General features: G+C 43.4%; 1 protein-coding gene across 1 annotated transcript in view; it reads left to right on the top strand.

The window, feature by feature from the left end:
• AURKA (aurora kinase A) overlaps positions 1–23,596 on the top strand; it is a 24,253-nt gene extending 657 nt beyond the window's left edge. Inside the window, 10 exon segments of the mRNA XM_017870356.1 lie at positions 3,728–3,774; positions 5,390–5,666; positions 7,586–7,640; positions 9,087–9,163; positions 9,166–9,277; positions 10,707–10,845; positions 18,667–18,815; positions 22,325–22,434; positions 22,437–22,498; positions 22,643–23,596. Of these exon segments, the coding sequence (XP_017725845.1) occupies positions 3,733–3,774; positions 5,390–5,666; positions 7,586–7,640; positions 9,087–9,163; positions 9,166–9,277; positions 10,707–10,845; positions 18,667–18,815; positions 22,325–22,434; positions 22,437–22,498; positions 22,643–22,825 (1,206 nt within the window). The 5' untranslated portion in view covers positions 3,728–3,732 and the 3' untranslated portion in view covers positions 22,826–23,596.
• The last annotated feature ends 524 nt before the right edge of the window (positions 23,597–24,120 follow it).

Below are 24,120 nucleotides of genomic sequence, written 5' to 3' on the forward strand. Positions count from 1 at the left end.
CAGCTAGAGGCAGAAGGGGTTTGTTGAGTGGTGTTGACACGCGCGGGAGGTGCGGGTGGGCTTCAGATTGGATTTTGTCCTCGGAGATCACCTGGGTAAGAAAAGCACAGAAGGTCTGTGCTGTGTTGGAGTTCACGTTCTAGGCGGTAGGGAGTCAGACGGTAAGCGTACGGAGAACTTGCAACTGCGGTGGGTGTTATAAAGGAAAAGCAGGAGTGCGGTTTAACGGGGGCCGCTTTAGATAGAATAGCCTAGGAAGGCCCTTGTCCTGGCTGGATGAGTGGGTGAATTGATGAATGAGAACCTCCTTGCAGAGGCCTTCCCGGTCTGTACTTCTCAGACCGTAGACCTTGGAGTAGTTATATCGGGATAACTTGGAGAGCTTGTTAAAAATATAGCTCCACCGAGAGCCCGGAAAATCAGAATCTCTGAGGGATAGGACCCAGGTGTCTAGTCATTAGCAAACTCTCCAGATGATTCTTTGATTTCATTGAGAACTAGGGATGCAGACCGGTGCATGCAAATCGTCTGGGGATGTTAAAATGCAGAATCTGTTTTCTTAGACCTGGGGTTGGGCCTCAGAGTCTCCATTTCTAAGATCCATCCGGCTGAGGTAGACGTAGCCACTGCCCTTAACTCGTAATGTCTCTTCCTCTTCCTTAACCTTTCTTGTCCCTTGAATTAAACGTTTTTTAGCAACCTACTCAGTTCGTCCTTCCTTTCATCTCTGCAGACATGCACAGGTCTGAAGGAGGAAGGAATAAACCCGTATAAACCTCCTGTGATATTAGCCTAACAGCTTTTCTATTCAGAGTGGTAGGATTTCTGGTTTGAACTGAATAGATCCTGTGAAAGTCATCTGGTTGCAGATTAGAGTCACCTGAAGGCAGTCTTATTGGCGTTGTCTCCAGAATTCTGGATTAGAATCTTATTCCATTCTGCTTGTTATTCAATTTCCCTAGAAAGAAAAGTAGAATAAATTGGAGCAAATGCCTGTAGCTTCTGTCAGAAGAATGTTAAATAAATGTTGTTAGGCTTCTGTGATCTTATTAGACTGCTACTTGTAATTGTAAGGGAAGTAAAGCATTAGAGCATGTGTGAAATTAAATGTTTGATTAACACAAGTGGGCATTTCTTGCTGTTGTTTATTAACTTTGACTTACCCACTGTTTTTTATAAGGGCTCCTGCCTGTAGTCTGGGCCTGGCTTCATCATGGAGTTATTTGCTTAATTGTAAAAGGGTCATTTTAATTTTTTTTTGAGACAGGGTCTCACTCCATTGCCCAGGCTGGAGTGCGGGGACATTTGATAAGAAACTTCAGTGAAGGCCGGGCATGGTGGCTCATGCCTGTAATCCCAACATTTTGGGAGGCCGAGATGGGTGGATCACCTGAGGTGGGGAGTTCCAGACCAGCCCAACCAACATGGAGAAACCCCGTCTCTACTAAAAATACAAAATTAGCTGGGCATGGTGGCGCATGCCCGTAATCCCAGCTATTCCGGAGGCTGAGGCAGGAGAATTGCTTGAACCCGGGAGGTGGAGGTTGCGGGTGAGCCGAGATTGCGCCACTGCACTCCAGCCTGGGCAACAAGAGCAAAACTCCATCTCAAAAAAAAGAGAAACCTCAGTGAAATGAAAGACTGAACTACACACCTGGGGGAAAAGCCTAATAAAGGGAGCAAGAAGTGCAAATGCCTATGGCAGGGGACTTGTTTGAGGAAAGAAAGGAGCCTTGTGTGGCTAGTGCACAGTCGACAAGAAGAGATGAAGTCAGAGAGGCAGTTAGGGTCCATGTTCTGTGAGACTTCAATAGGCCTGTCTATGCAGATTAGGAGTTTGCATTGTTTTGATTGAGTTGGGGAGCCATGGGGGTCTTCTGAACCAAGGAGCAACACATCTGACTTGTTAATGAGATTGTTGGCCTCAGTGTTGAGAATGGACCATAATGGGGTAAGGTTGGAAGTCGGGAGGCGATTGAGAGGCCGTTGCAAAAAATTCAAAGGAGAATTATGGTTTGACCAGGTGGTAGTAGTAGAGGTGGTGAGCAGTGATCTTGAAGGCAGAGCCTACAGAATATGCTTGTGGATTAGATGAGGGGTTTGAGAGAGAGAGAACCTCTTAAAGGGTTATTATGCCAAGGCTTTTGGCCTGAGCAACTGGCAGGATGGATTTGCCATCAACTGGGATGAGGATATCTAGAGACTAGATTTAGGGAGATGAAAGTGCGGAGGGATTAGGACTTCTGTTTGGGACATGTTAAAATGGAGATGCCTCTCAGATAATCAGGTGCAGATGTTGCATAGAAAGTAGAAAATGTAGATCAGGAGTTCAGAGGAGAGGTCTGGGCTGAAGAATGAATATTTGGGAGTCCTCAGCCTGTAGATAGTATTGAAAGCAAAGAGACTGGATATACTCAGCTAGGGAATAATTGGAGATGGAGAAGTCGTTCTAGGCCTGAGCTCAGGGCACACCCATGAACAGGGAAGTGAGAAGTGGAGAAGGGAGGTGGTTCGGTTTGGATATGTTAGGATTGAGGTGCTTGGCAGACATTTCTGGGAGATCCTGGGCAAATCTTTGGATATCCAAGTCTGATAGTCCAAGGAGAGATGAGGGCAGAAGATGCACTTTAAGTGGTCCTCATGAAGGCATTTAGAGCTGAGGCACTGGGTGATATGGATTCCTGTGAAGTTGTAGATGGAGAAGTGGAGGGTCCAGGGACTCATTCTTAAGTCACCCCAGACCCTTGATCGGGCAACAATGAGACTGACCCAGCAAGGAGGGAAAGATAGGACTAGGTGGTAGATAAACCTGCAAGTGAAGTGAAGAAAAAGGTGTAAGATGTCATCAACCTTGTCGGATTCTGCTGAGGATGCAAGTACGAGGAAGGTGGAATTGACCCTTGGGTTTGGCAACAGTAGGTGTCAGCCATGAGCCTGACAATGTGGTGGAGACAAAAAAGCAGGGTGGGGATGGGCTCAGGGGAGGGGAGAGGAGGAGTAGAGGTGGCAAGTGTGGACGGTTCTTCTGGAGCTTTGCTGTTGGAGAGGAGGGGGTCATGGTTAGCAACGATAATAGAATAAAGAGGACTATTTTATCTTATTTTATTTTATTTTTTTGAGACAAAGTCTCGCTCTTGTCCCCCAGGCTGGAGTGCAATGGCATGATCTCGGCTCACTGCAACCTCCGCCTCCTGGGTTCAAGCGATTCTCCTGCCCCAGCCTCCCAAATAGCTGGGATGACAGGCGCCTGCCACCACGCCCAGCTAATTTTTGTATTTTTAGCAGAGACGGGGTTTCACCATGTTGGCCAGGCTGGTCTCAAATTCCTGACCTCAGGTGATCCGCCCGCCTCGGCCTCCGAAAGTGCTGGGATTACAGGCGTGAGTCACCATGCCCGGCCTAAAGAGGACTTTTTTAAGGTAGCAGGTATGCCAGCAGTCTGCACAGGGATGGAAGTGATCCGTTAGAAGAGAGATGATGGAGCCGCAAGACCATCAGGAGTGAAGACTCCGTGAGAGAGGATGGGATGCAGTGCCCATGGGGAGGTTGGCCTTGCCGGGAAAGCACATGTCTGTCCCTCCCTCATTAGCTTCATTTGGACAAAAAGTGTAAAATCCTGTGTGTTGTGAAGGCCTTTTGATCAGGGAACTGTAACGCTGCCTATCAAGCAGCAGCACTTTAAGCAGGTGGCTTTGTTCAAATCAAAGGCTCTTCTTTTTCTTTTCAGGCATCATGGACCGATCTAAAGAAAACTGCATTTCAGGGCCTGTTAAGGTAAATTGAATAATCTGTAATCTCATTCATATTTATAAACCCACATGGAAGTTGGTCTTGTTGGGAATTCTTTCCGCCTTTACTTTGGATTATAAATTTAGATCCCTTACTGTGCTTCTGGATATAAATTAGTCACTTTTCTTATGTTCAGTAACATTTTGCTGATTCTTAGAGTAGCTTTTTTGTTCTGCTTTGTCTTACAATTGGCTGCTTAAGTTTCTATATCCCTCTATTGTATGCAAGATCATAGTAATAATGCATCCAGCAGGAGTCCAAAACTTTTAAAATTGGCCATAAATATAAAATAATTAGAAAAGGCTACCTTGAATTACTGTATTTGATTCTCAGTTCCTATGATAACGGCTATTTAAAAAATTGCTCTACATTTAAAATGTTTCTTTAGATTTCTTTGTCTGAATGCCTACTATGTTGTGGATGGTGTACTAATTTCAGGAATAACTGACTTTGTATTTGGAAGTCTTAACACCCTGTCTTTGTAGAGCACTCATACCATTGAGCTGGGGATGGACTTTTAGGCTTTCATTTCTAGCACTTGCCCCTCACTTACAATGAGCTGTTGAAGCTGAAGGAAATCTCATCCCTCCCACCCCTTTTAGTTTGATTAGCTGAGGGTGTTAGAGTTAACTTAACTATTTAAGCTTGTAATACAGTACTTACAGGCGTATAAATAATACATTTCAAGGCTGGGTGCGGTGGCTCACGCCTGTAATCCCAGCACTTTGGGATACCAAGGCAAGTGGATCACAAGGTCAGGAGTTCAAGACCGGCCTGGCCAAGATGGTGAAACCCTGTCTCTACTGAAAATACCAAAAATTAGCTAGGCGTGGTGGTGGGCGCCTGTAGTCCCAGCTACTTGGGAGGCTGAGGCAGAGAATTGCTTGAACCTGGGAGGCGGAGGTTGCAGTGAGCTGAGATCATGCCACTGCTCTCCAGCCTGCGTGACAGAGCAAGATTCCATCTCAAAAATAATAACACATTTTAGTAATAACTTTTTGAAGTGCCTACATTTGTTTCCTCTTTGTCACAATTTTTTGCTCAAGTCCATTTTGTCAGTACTTGGAAAATGAAACATTGGTTAATTAATAGTATAGTAATAAGCTTATTGTGGAAAATCTTGGCCATATGAAAACTTAGACTCTTCCAAAACTTCATGAAGATAACCAATGTTGAACGTTTTGACAGATTTTTTTTTTTGGTCTTTTCTTAAATGTATATTATCAAAGAAATTTCAATGGAACTGAGATTTTGGCATAAAGTTTTGTATCATAGCTTTTGCCAAATAACAATTTAGTGTCTATTTTCAAATTATTGAGAAATTTTAGGAAGTGTTTGTCTCCTTCATTAATGGATATTTGTTAATAAAGCATGATTTTTAGGGGTGAGGAGTTGGAGGGGTAGAAAGTATCATTCAGGTATTCTTAGCCACATACTAACTATCCTCTGGAAGTACTGATTAAAATACCTTTTCCCCTTCCATCTCTTATGCGTGACATTCATTATTTTGCTATACTAGAGAACAAACTTTGGAAATTCTCAAAATATTCATCTTTTGCGTTCACGAATACCAGAAAGTTCATTTTCTCTTCCATTCTAGCCTGCAGCTCCAGTTGGAGGTCCAAAACGTGTTCTCGTGACTCAGCAATTTCCTTGTCAGAATCCATTACCTGCAAATAGTGGCCAGGCTCAGCGGGTCCTGTGTCCTTCAAATTCTTCCCAGCGTGTTCCTTTGCAAGCACAAAAGCTTGTTTCCAGTCACAAACTGGTTCAGAATCAGAAGCAGAAGCAATTGCAGGCAACCAGTGTACCTCATCCTGTCTCCAGGCCACTGAGTCATACCCCAAAGAGCAAGCAGCCCCTGCCGTCGGCACCTGGTAAACTAGCTTTTGAGACTCATTGGATAGTCATTCTTTGTCGTTGTTGCTAAAAAAGCAAGTGTATATACTTGCAGTTACTGTCTGGAACCTTAGCTTTTATATCTGTTGAGGATGGGGAGAAAATATGGTGTCTGAGTTGAAGTAACAGTGTCTGCCCATGGGCCAGATCTGTGCTAAAAATACAGACCTGATTCTCACTCTCTTGGAAGAGTGGGGCGCCCAGGGAGGACACAGCACCAACTGGTGTCGTTTTGATTGCTTGTTAGTGGGTCTGGATGTAGGGTGCTTGTAGTAAGTGACTTGAGGGACTGAGATCTAAAGTTTGGGGGAAATCCAGAGAAGTGGATGAACTGAGGCAGGCTACGGTGAGGTCACCATGGGCATTGCTGGCCATGGTAAGGAATGGGGCCTCATCTCTAGGGCATTTGGAAGCTACTGAAGGTTTTTTGAACTTAGAAGGGAACTTTGCCTTTTAGAAAGTTTACTGTGGAAGGCCGGGCGTGGTGGCTCACATCTGTAATCCCAGCACTTTGGGAGACTGAGGCAGGTGGATCACCTGAGGTCAGGAGTTAGAGACCAATCTGACCAACATGGAGAAACCCCGTCTCTACTAAAAAAATTAGCTAGCTGTGGTGGGCACCTGTAATCCCAGCTACTTGGGAGGCTGAGGCAGGAGAATCTCTTGAACCCAGGAGGCGGAGGTTGTGGTGAGCCGAAATTGTGCCATTGCACTCAAGCCTGGACAACGAGAGCAAAACTCCATCTCAAAAAAAAAAAAAAAAAAGTTGACTGTGGAAGTACTGAATAAATTGGAGTAGAACGCTAGATTTAGGAGTACCAGACAGGAAGGGGGTTGAGGTCAGAGATGGCAAGAACCTGCTGTGTGTGGAGCACAGTAGATGCTATTATTTACCAACTGTCAAGTGCTCATTCCCTGCAGGCTCTGAGATAAGTGCGTGCTTCATCCGCGTCATCTCATTCAATCCTTGTAACCACTTCATGAAGGTAGCCAGTTATTAACTCAGTTTTACAGAGGAGGAAGCTAAGACTCAGAAGCAGTTAACTTATCCAAAGACAAGCCAGGGTGGAGAGGTGCACACAAATTTGAGAGCTCATTTACAATGCAGACTCATTAGAACTGGGCAATAAATTGTACCTGAAAGATGAGTAAAGAGGAGTTAGGGATGGTGATTAAATTGATATTAACTGAGTTAGTGAACTGGGGGTTGAGGGGTGCACATGTGACAGGGGCACCTGGAAGAAGAGTTTGGTCCTGCATCCAAATATCTGAGCAGACCATCATGTGCTGTTCGAGTTTGCGATGCTGGAGACAGACCGGTGGAAATGTTCCATATGTTCTTGTGGCTAATGAAATAGTCACCCCAGTCCTCTGCTGCACAACTGTTCCTTGTGCATTTTGCCGAATTGGTGGCTTTTATTTTTATATTTCCCCTGGCCACTAATATAATGGAGGGTGGCTGGCTTATGTTTTGCTACGTGTTGGTGATAATTTGTATGTAGGGTATAGACTGTTGGCTGGCCCACCTAGTAAGGAGAAAAGTGACGAGGTGGCAGCTTGTCATGTATGGGAAGATTGGTAATTCTGTCACAAAAGTTCTTCATTTGGAAACTGAGGCTTCAGAAGAACCTTCATAGTCTGCCTTTAATCATCAGAGAGGGACCTGTCTATATATACGTCTGCTCGTCTTTAGAAATTCTGTAAAGACTTCACATGATGGAAGTCAGGGTGTATAGTCCTTTTTTCTGTAAGGAAAACTTAAAAAAAAAAACCCGGTTTATCATTCTTGACATACCATTAATATTTTGGTGACCAATTCTTTGATTCACCTCTATTCACAGCTTAGCTTATCCTATATCGTTATTCTAAAAACAGGTTTTTAATTTATTCCATATAGAAAATACTCCTGAGGAGGAACTGGCATCAAAACAGAAAAATGAAGAATCAAAAAAGTAAGCTTGCTTATTTACAAAGCTCTGTGCTGTCCTACTACAATGCATCATTGTACAAAGCTCTGTGCTGTCCTACTACAATGCATCATTTCGTTGCAAATTTAGTTGTGGGAACCCTTGGGGAAAAAAATGAGGCCTTTATTTTCATTGAGAGGATATGTATGTTTCCAGATTTCCAATCTTAAAAAAAAAAAGGAATTTTGTATATTGAGGTATTTTGCTAGGGACTCAGTGCTTTAAAAAATGGCTTTCAAGGCCGGGCGCGGTGGCTCACGCCTGTAATCCCAGCACTTTGGGAGGCCGAGGCGGGCGGATCATGAGATCAGGAGATCGAGACCATCCTGGCTAACACGGTGAAACCCCGTCTCTACTAAAAAGACAAAAAATCAGCCGGGCCTGGTGGCGGGCGCCTGTAGTCCCAGCTACTCGGGAGGCTGAGGCAGGAGAATGGTGTGAACCCGGGAGGCGGAGCTTGCAGTGAGCCTAGATTACGCCACTGCACTCCAGCCTGGGCAACAGAGGGAGACTCCGTCTCAAAATAAAAAACAACAACAAATGCATTTCAAATTTAGAAAAAGTTTGTATGAATCTGTTACAGAAATGTGTGGAAGTTCCTCTCTGTCCTTAGAAGTAACCACTACATATGGTTTATGTGTCTGTACTTTTTTATTGTATAAAAGTGCAAGTTTTTAAAAAATAGAATATGTTGCAGAACTGTATACTCATATATGACTGAGGGTTTTGACAGTATTATAGTTTTAGTTCTTTATTATAAAGGTTGGCTGTAATGTCTTCCCCAGGGCTTTTCTAAAAGCCTACTCTTAGTCTCTGAACTATCTGGACTCTAGAATATACTAGGAGGAGCGAGGAATGAACCCACAGACTTTTGCTTCTAGCGGCCTAACAGAGGCTAAGAGTCTAAATCCACTGGTTCTCATGCCCCAGCTAGCCTGTGGGCTCCATCCTGCTTCCATTAGTAACAGAGGCTCTGTGCCCACCACCAGAGTGCTTCTCCACCCAGAGAGAATGAGCACCTCTGGGACTGGAGGGAGCGGCTGTGGTTAGTTTGAAACAGGCCCCCAGATGGTCCAGAAGCATTCCTGCCTCTCTGGTCACTTATCCTTTTTATGGTCTTCAGCGTTGTCATGGGCCTGTTCCTCTGAGCATAGTAGGGGCTTGGGACCTTTCCCATAGAGTGCTTCAGATCTAAAACCCGAGACTGCTCCTTGTCACTGACTCTTCACACCTAACGGCAGCTAGGGACGTCAGGGTTTCATGTTGCGGCAGCTCTTTGATAGTGGTGGTTGCCCTGGTTCTTGCTGAGGATACATATTGAGTACAAGTTGGAATATAAAATTATTTATAGAATGTGTCTACTACTCATTGAGAATTTGTTAGAAAAGCTTTGTTTTCTTCACATTCTAAAATGTTCAAATTCCTTCCTAGGAGGCAGTGGGCTTTGGAAGACTTTGAAATTGGTCGCCCTCTGGGTAAAGGAAAGTTTGGTAATGTTTATTTGGCAAGAGAAAACAAAGCAAGTTTATTCTGGCTCTTAAAGTGTTATTTAAAGCTCAGCTGGAGAAAGCCGGAGTGGAGCATCAGCTCAGAAGAGAAGTAGAAATACAGTCCCACCTTCGGTGAGTTTTCAGGTTCATGTTCAAAACAATATTCACCCATGCTGCACCCCTCCCCCTCCTGTAATGTCAGCCTCCCGCTGCCCAGGTCTGTGCACTCCCTCTTATGAGGCACTGTCCTCAAACGCATGTCCTCCCCCATTCCTCACCTCCCGTTCCCTTATGAAAAAGATTAGATAAGCTTCTGTGCCGCACTGGGTTATAATCATTCTCCTGTGATTCTCCATGCTCTTCATGTTAAAATTGTATTCCTTTTCTTTTTTTTTTAAAGCATAAATTTATTTTTTAGAGGGCTTGCTTTTCATAGTACCACAAAAAATGATTAAACTTGTCATCTTTCAAAGAGCACTTAAGTACTCTGATCCTGAAAAATCACTTGAGGATTTAATGTTTTGTTAATGGAATAGTTTATATGGGCAAGTCTTTTTGGTGGATAATGAAGGGGAATGGCACCCCTTATTCTGAAGTATGCAGGGGTTGCGAGCAGCCACCTGCAGGTTGACTAGGGCCGCCCGGCGGGTTTCTGTTTTTCCTTTTTTTTTTTTTCCTTTCAGTGTTTTCCAGATTTGAGTCAGATGCTAATACTTCAAGTCTGGCCACATCAGGCCTGGTGTGTCTCTACCTGGCAATACCTGGCTGGGGCTGGGAGGGGCAGGCATCTTAACATGGGCTGTGCTTCCCATTGCCTGCTTCCCGCTGGCCACAGTCTGCACCTGCCCAGTCTGCTCAGCACCCATCTCCTGCCATTACTGATCACTGCTTTTATCTGTCACAGTGTCTGGGTATCAAACTACTGTGGCAATGCCTTTTTTTTTTCTTCTTTTTTCTTTTTCTTTTTTTGAGATGGAGTCTCGCTCTGTCACCCAGGCTGGAGTGCGGTGGCGTGATCTCAGCTCACTGCAACTTCTGCCTCCCAGGTTAAAGTGATTCTCCTCTCTCAGCCTCCTGAGTAGCTAGGATTACAGGCATGCACCAACAAGCCCAGCTAATTTTTGTGTTTTTAGTAGAGACGGGGTTTCACCATATTGGCCAGGCTGGTCTCAAAGTCCTGACCTCGTGATCCTCCCACTTCAGCTTCCCAAAGTGCTGGGATTACAGGCGTGAGCCACTGTGCCTGGCCATGTCCTTTTTTTGGTATGTAGATAATTAATATTCAGCTGAATTTTCCTCCTAAGAATAAAGGTGCCTAAAGGAAGGAAATAGTCTTAACTAAACCAGAGGTCCATTAATACTTTGAAATGCTTGTAAAATGAAATGTGGGTCTATGTATTTTTCTTGGAGTGGGTTTACAGTTTCAGATTCTCAAGTGGAGTTTGGAGTGTGGTTTCATGGGAAACACCACTGGTTTTACATGAAGAGTTTGTTTGACATTTAGTACATAGTCTTCTGTCAGCTCCAAACCAGGTGTTAGAATGTTTATCCTTTGTTGCAGGCATCCTAATATTCTCAGACTGTATGGTTATTTCCATGATGCTACCAGAGTCTACCTAATTCTGGAATATGCACCACTTGGAACAGTCTATAGAGAACTTCAGAAACTTTCAAAGTTTGATGAGCAGAGAACTGCTACTGTAAGTGTTCATTTATTGTCCAGGCTAATTGTGATTCTTGTATACCTGTCCTCCATAGCAGTGTACCTTTCATTATAGTAGAGTGGGTGTTGTCTTGACGGAAGGATAGCTTAATATCAAATATTTGAAGTGGAAAAATCAAAATAGCTTAGTTGTACCATATGTACAGATAAAGTGTAGAACCAGGTAGAATGTTGTGTCTGCTTTTGTGCCTAGTTTGCACAGCTGTTTTCTATGGAAATGTATATAATGTATATAGATAGTCACCCTCATTTTCTTTAATAGATTTTTAATTTTAGAATAGTTTTTACTTTCCTTTTTTTTTTTTTTTTTGAAGGGACAGGGTCTTGTTATGTTGCCCAGGCTGGACTAGAACTCCTGGACTCAAGTGATTCTCCACCTCAGCCTCCCGAGTAGCTGGGACTATAGGTGCACACCACTGTGCCTGGCTAGGGTAGTTTTAGATTTACACAAATTGTGAAGGCAGTACAGAGACTTCCCATATACCCCACACTGAATTTCCTGCTAATTTTCCCACTAACATCTTGCATTAATATGGTACATTTGTCACAACTGATGAACCAATATTGATATATAACTGTTAAGTCCACATTGTATTCAGATTTTCTTAGTTTTTATCATGATTAAATTGGGCTTACGGGGTTTTGAGGGGAGATCAGAGGTAAAGTGCATTCTTATCACATACCAGGGATGTAAACTCTTAAGATTTTTAACTGTGGATGTCAGCTTGATCTTCTGACTGAGAGAGTGTTTGTCTGGTTTCTCCACTGTAAAGTTACTATTTTCCCTCCTTTCCATACTGTATTTCTTCAAAGGAAGTTACTATGAATAGCCCACACTTAAGGAGTAGAGAGTGGATGGAGTATTTCCATAAATTATCTGGAATTCTGTGCCAGAATAAGGCTGTTCTCCCTTATTTATTTCATCATTTATTTAAAGATGTAGACTCCTGGGTATTTATTTTATCCCTTGAGCTATAATCCAGTACTTTATTTTGTGGTTCAGATTGCTACAACTTTGGCCACTGGGAGCTTTTTTTCTTTTTTTCTTTTTGAGATGGAGTCTCGCTCTGTTGCCCAGGTTGGAGTGCAGTGGCGCGACCTCTGCTCACTGCAACCTCTGCCTCCTGGGTTCAAGGGATTCTTCTGCCTCAGCCTCCCAAGTAGGTGGGAGTACCGGCACCTACCACCACGTCTGGCTAATTTTTGTATTTTTAGTAGAGATGGGGGTTTCACCATATTGGCCAGGCTGGTCTTGAACTCCTGACCTTGTAATCTGCCTGCCTCAGCCTCCCAAAGTGCTGGGATTACAGGTATGAGCCACCGCATCGGCCTGCTCTTTTTCTTTTACCAGGTTCCTGGGAAAATCACTGCAGTTTTGTCTTGTATGTGTGTGTGTGTGTGTGTGCGCGCGCACTTCCTTACCTTTTTTTTTTTTTTCTTTTTTTGAGATGGAATCTCACTCTGTCGCCCAGGCTGGAGTTCAGTAGTGCAGTCCTGGCTCACTGCAGCCTCCGCCTCCTGGGTTGAAGCGATTCTCCTGCCTCAGCCTCCTGAGTAGCTAAGATTAACAGGCATGCACCACCACACCCAGCTAATTTTTGTATTTTTAGTAGAGATGGGGTTTCGCCATGTTGCCCAGGCTGGTCTCTAACCCCTGACCTCAGGTGATCTGCCTGCCTCAGCCTCCCAAAGTGCTAGGATTACAGGTGTGGGCCACCACACCTGGCCTTGTACTTCTTTACTTTCTGATACAAGATGCTAAAGCCTCATCTTGTATATTTTCTGCTCCTGTCCTAGAATCAAACTATTTCTCCAAGGAGCCCTGGTTCCTCTTCTTGGAGAATGCTATTATAAACCAAGATCTGGGCACTTGTACTCATTGCTACTGTGGCGTCACTACTTCTAGGCTTTCAGCTGACAGAGCAAGGAAATATATGTGGCTAGTAATCTGTGTATAGATTTATCCATCTGTCTCTTCATTAAGCATACCGTGAATTCATACCGATGTCTTCAACTTGAATCCATTACCACGTTTCATTCTAACTTCCTCCTGTTTACCTGTAAACTCCCACTCCAAGTGAGAAACCTGGATTTCACTGCCCACCATCCTTTTACTTAATTATTCAATTCCAATATACATGTATAATGGTATCGGAATTGTTAACCAGCTGCATGGGAACCAACTTTATCAATTACAGTACTTATGTGCACTTCCTTTGGCCTTTGTCTTAAAGACTCCACTAGTTTCCAAAGCTGCTTGGATCAACACTTTACCCTCACACCCTTTAGTAAGATGGTTTCGTACATTTGTCATGCAGTGAGATTCTTTTGTCACAATCTGCCTGCCCAGGATGGAATCATTTACATTTTCATATCCTGAGATTGATTTTTGTGTGTTTGCTGTAAAGTTCTATGAATTTTGACAAATACACAATGCCATGTATCCACCATTACGATATACAGAATAGTTTCACTGCTCTTGAAAAATAATCCTGTGTCTCAGCTACTCATCCCTCCCAACCCTTCCATCTCTGGCAAGCACTGATCTGTTTACTGTCTCTATTGCCTTTTCCAGAATATCATATAATTGGAATCATAACAGTATGTAGCCTTTTTAGATGCGCTTCTTGCACTTAGCAGTATGCATTGAAGATTCATCTGTATATTTTTGGAGGCATGAGAGCTTGTTCATTTCTTTTTATCACGAAATCATATTCAATTATTTCAATATATGGAAGTACCTCAGTTTATTCATCTACTGAAGGGTATCTTGGCTGCTTCTGGTTTTTGGCAGTTATGTTTTGGCTATAAACATCTGCATGCAGGTTTTTGTGAAACGTAAGTCTTCAAATTAGTTGGGCACATATCTAGGAGTGCTATTGTCAGCTTATACGGTAAGACTTTATTTTGCTTTGTGAGGAACTGTCAGTCTTCCAAAGTGATTTCTACATTCTATTTTACATTGCATTACAAATGTAGGAAACCACCTTACTAAAGGGTGTGAGGGTAAAGTGTTGATCCAAGCAGTTTTGGAAATGAGTGGACTCTATAAGACAAAGGCCAAAGGAAGTTCACATAAGCACTCTAGCTGATAAAGTTGGTTCCCACAGGGCAGCTGGTTAACAATTCCGATACCATTATACAATGGTAATATGATATCAGAACCAATGAATTGAGATCCTATTGCTTCTCATAGTTGCCAACATTTGATGTCAGTGCTTTGGATTTTTGTTTGTTTTGAGACAAGGTTTCACTGTCCCTCAGACTGGAGTGCAGTGGCGTGATCACCCACCTCAACCTCCCTGGCTCAAGCAATCCTCCCAGCTCAGCCTCCCAAGCGGCTAGGACTACAGGCATGTGCTAATTTTTGTATTTTTTTGTAGAGACAAGGTTTTGCCTTGTTGCCCAGGTTGGACTTGAAATCCTGGTCTCGAGTAATTCATGCCTCCCAAAATATTGGGATTACAGGAGTGAGCCACTATACCTGGCCTAGTGTTTTGCATTTTAGTCATTCTCATGGGCATGTGGTGGTATCTCATTGTTCTGATTTAGTTTCCTAACGACATTCAATGTTGAACATCTCTTTTTTTTTTGAGATGGAGTCTCGCTTGTCACCAGGCTGGAGTGCAGTGGCACAATTTTGGCTCACTGCAACCTCTGCCTCTTGGGTTCAAGTGATTCTCCCGCCTCAGCCTCCTGAATAACTGGGACTACAGACATGTGCCACCATGCCCAGCTAATTTTTGTACTTTTAGGAGAGACAGGGTTTCACCATGTTGGTCAGGATGGTCTCGATCTCTTGACCTTGTGATCCGCTTTCCTCGGCCTCCCAAAGTGCTGGGATTACAGGTGTGAGCCACCGCGCCCAGCCTTGACCATCTTTTTATGGGTTTATTTGCCATCTGGGTATCGTCTCTGAGGCACCTGTTGAAATCTTTTGCTTTTTTGAGTTTTAAGAGTTCTTGGTATATTTTGGATGCAGGTCAGCTGTCACACATGTTTCGCAAGTATTTTCTCCCAATGCGTGCCTTGTATTGTCGTTCTCTTATCTGTGTCTTTCGCAAAGCTGTTTTTGTTTTACTTTTTCGAGAAAGGGTCTCACTGTGTCACCCAGGCTGGGGTGCAGTGGTGCGATCTCTGCTCACTGCAGCCTCTACCTCTTGAGTTCAAGTGATCCTCCCTAGTAGTTGAGACTACAGGTGGGTGCCACCACGCCCAGCTAATTTTTGTATTTTTTGTATAGACATGGTCTCGCCATGTTGCCCAGGTTGTTGGTTTTTTTTTTTTTTTTTTGAGACAGTCTTTCTCTGTCACCCAGGCTGGAGGGCGGTGGCATGATCTTGGTTCTCAGCTCACTGCAACCTCTACCTCCCGGGTTCAAGCAGTTCTCCTGCCTCAGCCTCCCGAGTAGCTGGGATTACAGGCGTGCGCCACCATGCCTGGCTAATTTTTGTATTTTTAGTAGAAATGGGGTTTCACCATGTTGGCCAGTTTGGTCTCGAACTCTTGACCTCAGGTGATTTGCCCACCTCGGCCTCCCAGAGTGCTGGGATTGCAGGCGTGAGCCACTGTACCCGGCCTCCCAGGCTATATTTTTAATAAAAGTCCAAATGTGTCAGTTTTTTCTTTCATGATTGTGCTTTTTGTGCTTTTCCTTTTTTAAGTGATTAAAATTACTTGTTTTAAGAAGTTGAAGAGTCTTAATTTGGGCCGTTTCTTATTGGATTTGACAGCTTGATAAAGCATGTTGGATGGTGGTTACTTTGATTTTTTTTCTGTTTCTTGGTGGAGATCTCTGGGTAGCGTGGACATTAGTTTTCTTTGTTTTTGGCATTGATGTACATGGCATTTAAATTGAAGTAATTTTACTTTCAGTGTCTGATGAAATCACGCTACTATGGACATATGGCCCTTTGGTCTTGTCTGCAACAATGACATGCTGTTTACACGTAAAGACTTAATCTTAAATGTTTGTGCTGCTCCTAAGTAGAAACAGATCTCTAATTTGCTTTTTAAATATTAGCTAAACAAAGCAGCTTCTTATTTAATTGGCAATTAATATTTCTTTATGAGTTCAGCTTTTGGGCCAGCTTTCTCTTACAGCTCAATAAGGAAATCTGTGCTCATTAATGGTAGTGACTGCCTCAGGTGCTCACATTTTACCCTTGGTTTTTTCCTTGTCATCTTGCTTACGGTGGGTTGGAGTTTGTTGTTTTGGGTCAGTTAATCTTTTTCTTCAGTTTCTGATATTGATATGCTACTTTAAAAGATTCATCTTATACCAACAGTATAAAATTACACATGATACTACTTCTCTGTTTTCTCTCCTCACACCCAAGGCTTCAATCTAGGTGGAGTTTTGGTGTAAGCAGATAGCTATTTGAAAGAAAATGAAAGATTTCTGTCTAGATTCCTTTGCAGTTAGAATGAATATGCATGTACCTGTTTTCCTTTTCAGACGAATTCAAATAAAACTAATTGTAGTGACACGTCAGTGACCTATCCATACCTGCAATCTAACAACATGTGAGGTGTGGAGGGAGTGGCAGTGCCAGAGAGCCATCGTGAAACTAATAGCTTCTTGTCTGGAAATGACTGGAGAAGTGGAGTCCATTGCCCTCTTGAACTTTAATGTGTGCAATTAAAGCATCAGCAACTCAAAGTCAGTGTAGTCAGAAGAGCAGCTTTCTTGTATTTGCCTTCAGTTTATTGTGGTCTGAATTCTGATCTCTGGCTTTGGACTGAAAGAATGAAAAGTGTTTTTTTCTGCCAGTGACATTTGGTGTTTACTCATCTGTTTAGTAAACCTTTTTGATGTAAAATAATGTTCAATCCTGTCTAGCAATTGCTTTAGAAAGGAAACTCAAACTTTAGGCAGAGCTAAATATATTTTTTCAATATTCAAACAGTTATCTGTATGGTAAAATAAATTCTGGGCCAGGCATGGTAGCTCACACTGGTAATCTCAGCACTTGGAGAGGCCAAGATGGGAGGATCACCTGAAGTCAGGAATTAGCGACCAGCCTGGGCAACATGGGGAGACTCTGTCTCTACAAAAAAAAAAAAAAAGAAACATTAAAAATTAGCTGGGCATGGTGGCACACACCTGTAGTCCCTGCTACTCGGTAGGAGGATTGCTTAAGCCCAGGAGTTCAAGGCTGCAGTGAGGTCTGATCATGCCGTAGCATCCAGGGTGGGTGACAGAGTGAGACCCTGTCTCTTAAAAATAAATAAGTAAATAATATACATACATACTAGACTTGTTGGCTAAATCTTAGAGATAGGGACTGGAAAACTTTCCTTTATTCTTGCTTTTTTTTTTGAGACAGAATTTCATTCTTGTTGCCCAGGCTGGAGTGCAATGACACGATCTCGGCTCACTGCAACCTCTACCTCCCGGGTTCAACCAATTCTCCTGTCTCAGCCTCCCGAGTAGCTGGGATTATAGGCATGCACCACCACAGTCGGCTAATTTTTGTATTTTTAGTAGAGACAGGGTTTCACCATGTTGGTCAGGCTGGTCTTGAACTCCTGACTTCAGGTGATCCACCTGTCTCGGCTTCCCAGAGTGCTGGGATTACAGGCGCCCGGCCAGGAAAACTTTTCTTACAAGATAGTAACTCGGCAGGGTGCAGTGGCTCATGTCTGTAATCCTAGCACTTTGTGAGGCTGAGATGGGAGGATCACTTGAGGTCAGGAGTTTGAGACTAGTCTGGTCAACATAGCGAGACCCCCATCTCTATTAAAAAAAAAAAAAAGATAGTAACTTAAGGAAATAAAATTAACAAAAGGACTGATTTCTTATGTACTTCTGTGCTGACTTAGTGTAATCCAAAATTTAACATGCTATTTAATATGTCAGTGCAACTGCTTTTTAGTTTCTGTTTATTGTTCAGGATAATTTCTTTCTCCTGATATTCTTGAAGTAAATTTTTGGCTTTAAACAAATTCTTCTGTCATAGGATGATCTTGGTTTTAAAAAAAGGAATTGACTATACTTGAAAAGTTAATTTTTTTTTTCTAAAAAAGAAAAGGCAGTATTTACACACCTGAATCCTTAATTTGTACCAGTTCTTCGGCACTGCCTTACTTCCTTGCTGCGGGGCCGTTTGTTGCCGTATGGGGGTGTAACTGTTAGGTTGATGCAGAAATAACTGTTTTGCATTGAAATGGCACCAACCTAAGAGCTAGCTCTAACTAGCTGAATGTCTTTTCTGTCTTTCAACATCACACCAGCTTTATTAGCAAAGAGATAACTAAACATTGGGTAATTTCACTTCATGCTAACCACTATAAATTGGTTCAGTTGATTGTGTGTGTGTGTGTGTGTGTGTAGACTCATGTATAATTTCTACAATGCTTGCTTTAAAACCTGCAAAATGTGTTTTTTGTTTTGTCTTTTCCTTTTTGAGACAGGGTCTCACTCTGTCACCCGGGCTGAAGTGTGATCATGGCTCACTGCAGCTTTGACCTCCTGGGCTCAAGTGATGCTCCCGCCTCAGCTTCCCAAGTAGCTGGGACTACGTGCATGCACCGTCATGCTTGGCTAATTTTTAAATTTTTTTTGCAGAGATGGAGTCTTGCTATGTTTCCCAGGCTGGCTTTGAATTCCTGGGCTCGAGTGATCCTCCCACCTCAGTCCCCCAAAGTGCTGGGATTACAGGTGTGAGCAACGGTGTCTGGCCAAAACCTGCAAACTATGTTAAATCTATGTTGTGTTCCTTTCAGAAGAGATGTCTAATATTAACTTGTGTTATATAATATCTAAAACATAGGCTTTCAATATTTTTTTTAACAGTATATAACAGAATTGGCAAATGCCCTGTCTTACTGTCATTCGAAGAGAGTTATTCACAGAGACATTAAGCCGGAGAATTTACTTCTTGGATCAGCTGGAGAGCTTAAAATTGCAGATTTTGGGTGGTCCGTACATGCTCCATCTTCCAGGTATGTAACTTTAGAGGTGGAAGTTGTTTGGTTTACCAAAGCCCTGGGAGCTAATCATGAGCCAAATATAAAATATTTTAGTGTAGATTTTGTGCTACAAGAGGGGTAGGTAGCTAACCCAGAAGTACCTTGGAGTAATTTAGGCTTAATAATAAAGTAGGGTTTGCAAGAAAATTTTATTCTGTGGTGATTTCGGGCTATTAACAGTGTTCTAGGCCTAGGGTTAAAGATGCTTAATGTCCTTAGAGGCTAATGAGGGGATGAATGAGTCAACAGATAGGACAAGTATATGACAGGGGTGAAGTGCCCATGTGTGAGGGGGAGGAACTCTTCACCTCTGCTGCTTCCTGGATGAGGAGATGGGGAGACGTTCCAGAGGACAGCACCGACAAAGGTCGAGTGCTCAGACTGCAGGTCATATCAGGGAACCTGAAACACTAAATTAGTTTGGTGGAGCTTTGAGGGCAGTGGTGAGAGATTCTCTTTGGTCTGCCTCTGTCAATAGTAGGGATAGTCCTTTCTTGTCCCCCTCACAGCTGAAGCAGAGATGTCAATCTCAAAACAATTCAAATCTTAAAGAGCTTTCCACATGAACTACGATATCTTTACTGTTTTAAATTTGAGTTTAAATAAGCTTTGAAACTTCACGTGAAGTGGGGCATTTTAAAACATACATCTACCGATCAAGGTTTGTCAACTTTGGAGGACTCAAATTATAGCCAGATGACTTTAAAATCAAGCTAGTTAAAAAAAGTATAGCCTAAAATAGATTATATGTGAGGCAGAAATCCTTTGCTTTTGTTACAGAGCACTTCTAATTGTTCCCAGCAATGCATTGAATCTGCTATTGCAGTCTTTTTTTTTTTTTTAAAAAAAAACTGGTTGTCGTTAGTGGGAGCTGTTATCTGGTAAGACAAACCAGAATAAAGAATTATAGGCTTCATGGAATTGCAGAGTTAAACTATTTTAACTGGTTGAATTGTGATAGAAAAGATGGCTTCTTGCTTTTTTAAACGATTACTTACATAACTGATAGTCACTTCACTCCGAATCCCAGATGTTAATCATCATCATTTCCTGGTTATTGCCTCAGTGTGAGAGCCCCCGATTCAGTCTGTTGGTGGTGATGGAGGGGTTAGATGACCAGAGTGGTAGCTTCTTAATCCTACATCACAATTCAGTGGTGACTGTGTGCTCAGTGGGTGCCAGGCCTGGCTGAACACAGCACCAGGGCTGTGACAGCGTAAGCATCTATGGTGAAGAGCAGCTGGTGACAAAGCAATACAAAACCACACGTACTGTTCTGGTTTGGTGTCTGCTGTCCCCAGCTTTTTTCCAACCTTCATTACAAAAACCTAAACCGACAGAAATGCGGAATTGGTAGTTGATGGCCTACCTGTCTATCCAGTGCCTGCGTTCAGCAGTTTTTCCCATTTAGTCAGATTGGCTGCATCTACTTTTTTGGTGAACACTTGAAAATACGTTGCAAACATCATGATGCTTCAACCTTAAGCACTATAATAGCATGCATTTCCTAAATAAGGATATTCTCCTATATACTTAGAACCATGATCACTCCTAAGAAAATTAACAGCATTGTCAGTATCTAATATTTAGTCCACGTTCAAATTTCTCCTATTGTCTATGACATCTTTTTTTTTTTTTTTTTTGAGACGGAGTCTCGCTCTGTCGCCCCGGGCTGGAGTGCAGTGGCCGGATCTCAGCTCACTGCAAGCTCCGCCTTCCGGGTTTACGCCATTCTCCTGCCTCAGCCTCCCGAGTAGCTGGGACTACAGGCGCCCACCACCTCGCCTGGCTAGTTTTTTTGTATTTTTTAGTAGAGATGGGGTTTCACCATGTTAGCCAGGATGGTCTCGATCTCCTGACCTCGTGATCCACCCGTCTCGGCCTCCCAAAGTGCTGGGATTACAGGCTTGAGCCACCGCGCCCGGTCTGTCTATGACATCTTATAGCTGGTTTGTAAAATCAGAACTCAACCAAGGCCCATGCTTTGTATTGGATTGTCTCTGTGGTCTTGAGGCAGACCAGTCTCCCACTTTAAAGAGGACTTTTCTGATTGTGTTGCTACTTAACTTGGACCTTTATTCCCTGTATTTGCTGAAAACTGGAATGGAGGTCTCAGGGCCTGAAGAGATTCAGGTTAAAATTTTTTTTTTTTTTTGAGACGGAGTCTCGCTGTGTCTCCCAGGCTGGAGTGCAGTGGCACGATCTTGGCTCACTGCAAGCTCTGCCTCCCAGGTTCACACCATTCTCCTGCCTCAGCCTCCTAAGTAGCTGGGACTACAGGCGCCCGCCACCACGTCCAGCTAATTTTTTGTATTTTTAGTAGATACGGGGTTTCACCATGTTAGCCAGGATGGTCTCGATCTCCTGACCTCGTGATCCGCCCGTNACCTCGTGATCCACCCGTCTCGGCCTCCCAAAGTGCTGGGATTACAGGCTTGAGCCACCGCGCCCGGTCTGTCTATGACATCTTATAGCTGGTTTGTAAAATCAGAACTCAACCAAGGCCCATGCTTTGTATTGGATTGTCTCTGTGGTCTTGAGGCAGACCAGTCTCCCACTTTAAAGAGGACTTTTCTGATTGTGTTGCTACTTAACTTGGACCTTTATTCCCTGTATTTGCTGAAAACTGGAATGGAGGTCTCAGGGCCTGAAGAGATTCAGGTTAAAATTTTTTTTTTTTTTGAGACGGAGTCTCGCTGTGTCTCCCAGGCTGGAGTGCAGTGGCACGATCTTGGCTCACTGCAAGCTCTGCCTCCCAGGTTCACACCATTCTCCTGCCTCAGCCTCCTAAGTAGCTGGGACTACAGGCGCCCGCCACCACGTCCAGCTAATTTTTTGTATTTTTAGTAGATACGGGGTTTCACCATGTTAGCCAGGATGGTCTCTATCTCCTGACCTCGTGATCCCCCCACCTCGGCCTCCCAAAGTGCTGGGATTACAGGCGTGAGCCACCATGCCGGGCCAAGTTAAGTATTTTTGGCAAGAGTACTTCATAGGCCACCCTCAAAATTTCAGCATCTCTCATACCAAGGGTCTATCACAAGGCAGCATGTATCTGCATCTCCATCCCAGTGCTGTTACAACGGGACAGTTTCTAGTGTCTTGTCATTGTGACCAGGCTCTTAAGATTCTTAGCATATCTGTAATATCCACATGCAGATGTAGAACTCCAAATCATATTTGCAGAGAACTCTGCATGGCAACTTTTATAGGGTAGTGATACATTCAATTTCTTACATTCTAGATCATTCAGGGAGGTTCTGGAGTTGGACACATTTGGGGTTAAGCTTGGTGGCTAGCTGTGTGACCTTACACACCTCCCTTCATCTGTTTCCAAGGGAATTTATAATAGTAGCTACTTCGTAGGGCATAGGATCTGGCCCAGGGGAAGTCTTCAGTGTTAGTAGAATCTTCAGTGATTTTTAGCAGCTGTTGTGATCATAAAACCAGAAGCACATCAACCTGAGCCTCCCTCTTTTTAGGAGGACCACTCTCTGTGGCACCCTGGACTACCTGCCCCCCGAAATGATTGAAGGTCGGATGCATGATGAGAAGGTGGATCTCTGGAGCCTTGGAGTTCTTTGCTATGAGTTTTAGTTGGGAAGCCTCCTTTTGAGGCAAACACATACCAAGAGACCTATAAAAGAATATCACGGGTAAGATGCAACTGAAAAGGACCCAGCACATCTGCTGTAATTCTTTCCTTATCAGCCTGAACTTCAGGCCAAGATCTGAATATCTATACTATTTGATGTCTCTAACCTATGTTTTGTGATATTTTATCATTTGTTGTACTCCAGGTTGAATTCACATTCCCTGATTTTGTAACAGAGGGAGCCAGGGACCTCATTTCAAGACTGTTGAAGCATAATCCCAGCCAGAGGCCAATGCTCAGAGAAGTACTTGAACACCCCTGGATCACAGCAAATTCATCAAAACCATCAAATTGCCAAAACAAAGAGTCAACTAGCAAACAGTCTTAGGAATCATGCAGGGGGAGAAATCCTTGAGCCAGGGCTACTGTATAACCTGTCAGGAACATGCTACTGAAGTTTATTTTACCATTGTCTGCTGCCCTCAATCTAGAACGCTACGAGAAATATTTGTTTTACTGAGCAGGTGTGCCTTAACTTTCCTATTCAGAAAGCTCCACATCAATAAACATGACACTCTGAAGTGAAAATAGCCATGAGAATTGTGCTACTTATGCTGATTCATAATCTGGAGGCAAGGTTCGACTGCAGCCGCCCCGTCAGCCTGTGCCAGGCACGGTGTCCCCACAGGAGGCAAATCCAGAGGCTGGCTGTGGGGAAAGTGACCACTTTGCCTTGACCCGGTCAGTTAAGGAGCTGTGCAATAACCTTCCAAGTCCCTGAGTGAGTGTGTAACTTATTGGGTTGGCCATGCCTGGTAAAGCTGTTGGAATGAGTATGTGATTCTTTTTAAGTATGAAAATAAAGATATTTGTACAGACGTGTATTTTTTCTCTGGTGGCATTCCCTTAGGAATGCTCTGTGTCTGTCCAGCACCCTGGTAGGCCTGATTGGGTTTCTAGTCCTCCTTAACCACTTATCTCCCATATGAGTGTGTGTAAAATAGGAACATGTGCTCTACCTCCATTTAGAGACGTGCTTGGGATACAGAAGAGGCCGTGTGTCTCAGAGCTGTTAAGGCTTATTTTTTTAAAACATTGGAGTCATGGCATGTGTGTAAACTTTAAATATGCAAATAAATAAGTATCTATGTCTGCGTGGAGTACTGTGTAATTCTTTCCACCATCTGTTCATTGTTAGCCTGGAAACGAGCAGGGGCAGAGAGGAGCAGGTCTCGCCCTCTTCTAGTCCTGCCTGTTCTGGTATCTCCTGTTGGGCGTACTCCTAACACTTTGTTATATATAGTGTTTATATATTTGCCGTCTATCGACTAAAGTTACGGTGAAAGTGACCGTGATGAAGGAAAAGTAGAAGGGCTGAACTTAGAGCTAGTAGAGAAATCTGCTTGCACGGCCAATGCTCAGTGCAAGAAACTGGACAGCAGGTATGTCAGGATTTATCGTAACAAAGTGGCCAACATAGAGAAACTTAAAAACGCGACTGAGTAAAATTGCAGTTGCCAGCCCTCTTGGGACAAAGGAGCTTCTGGTTCAGTCTTGAGCTGAACTGACTTTGACATTCCCAAATAGTTCTTGTGCCACCCTCCCAAGCTATAGTTACTACCACGTGACTAACTTCCCCAGTGTTACCAGTGAGACTTGGGACGTTTCCGCAGACAATCCCAC

This window comes from Rhinopithecus bieti, unplaced genomic scaffold (genome assembly GCF_001698545.2).
Source record: "Rhinopithecus bieti isolate Rb0 unplaced genomic scaffold, ASM169854v2 scaffold_5179, whole genome shotgun sequence".
Classification (NCBI taxonomy): Eukaryota; Metazoa; Chordata; class Mammalia; order Primates; family Cercopithecidae; genus Rhinopithecus; species Rhinopithecus bieti.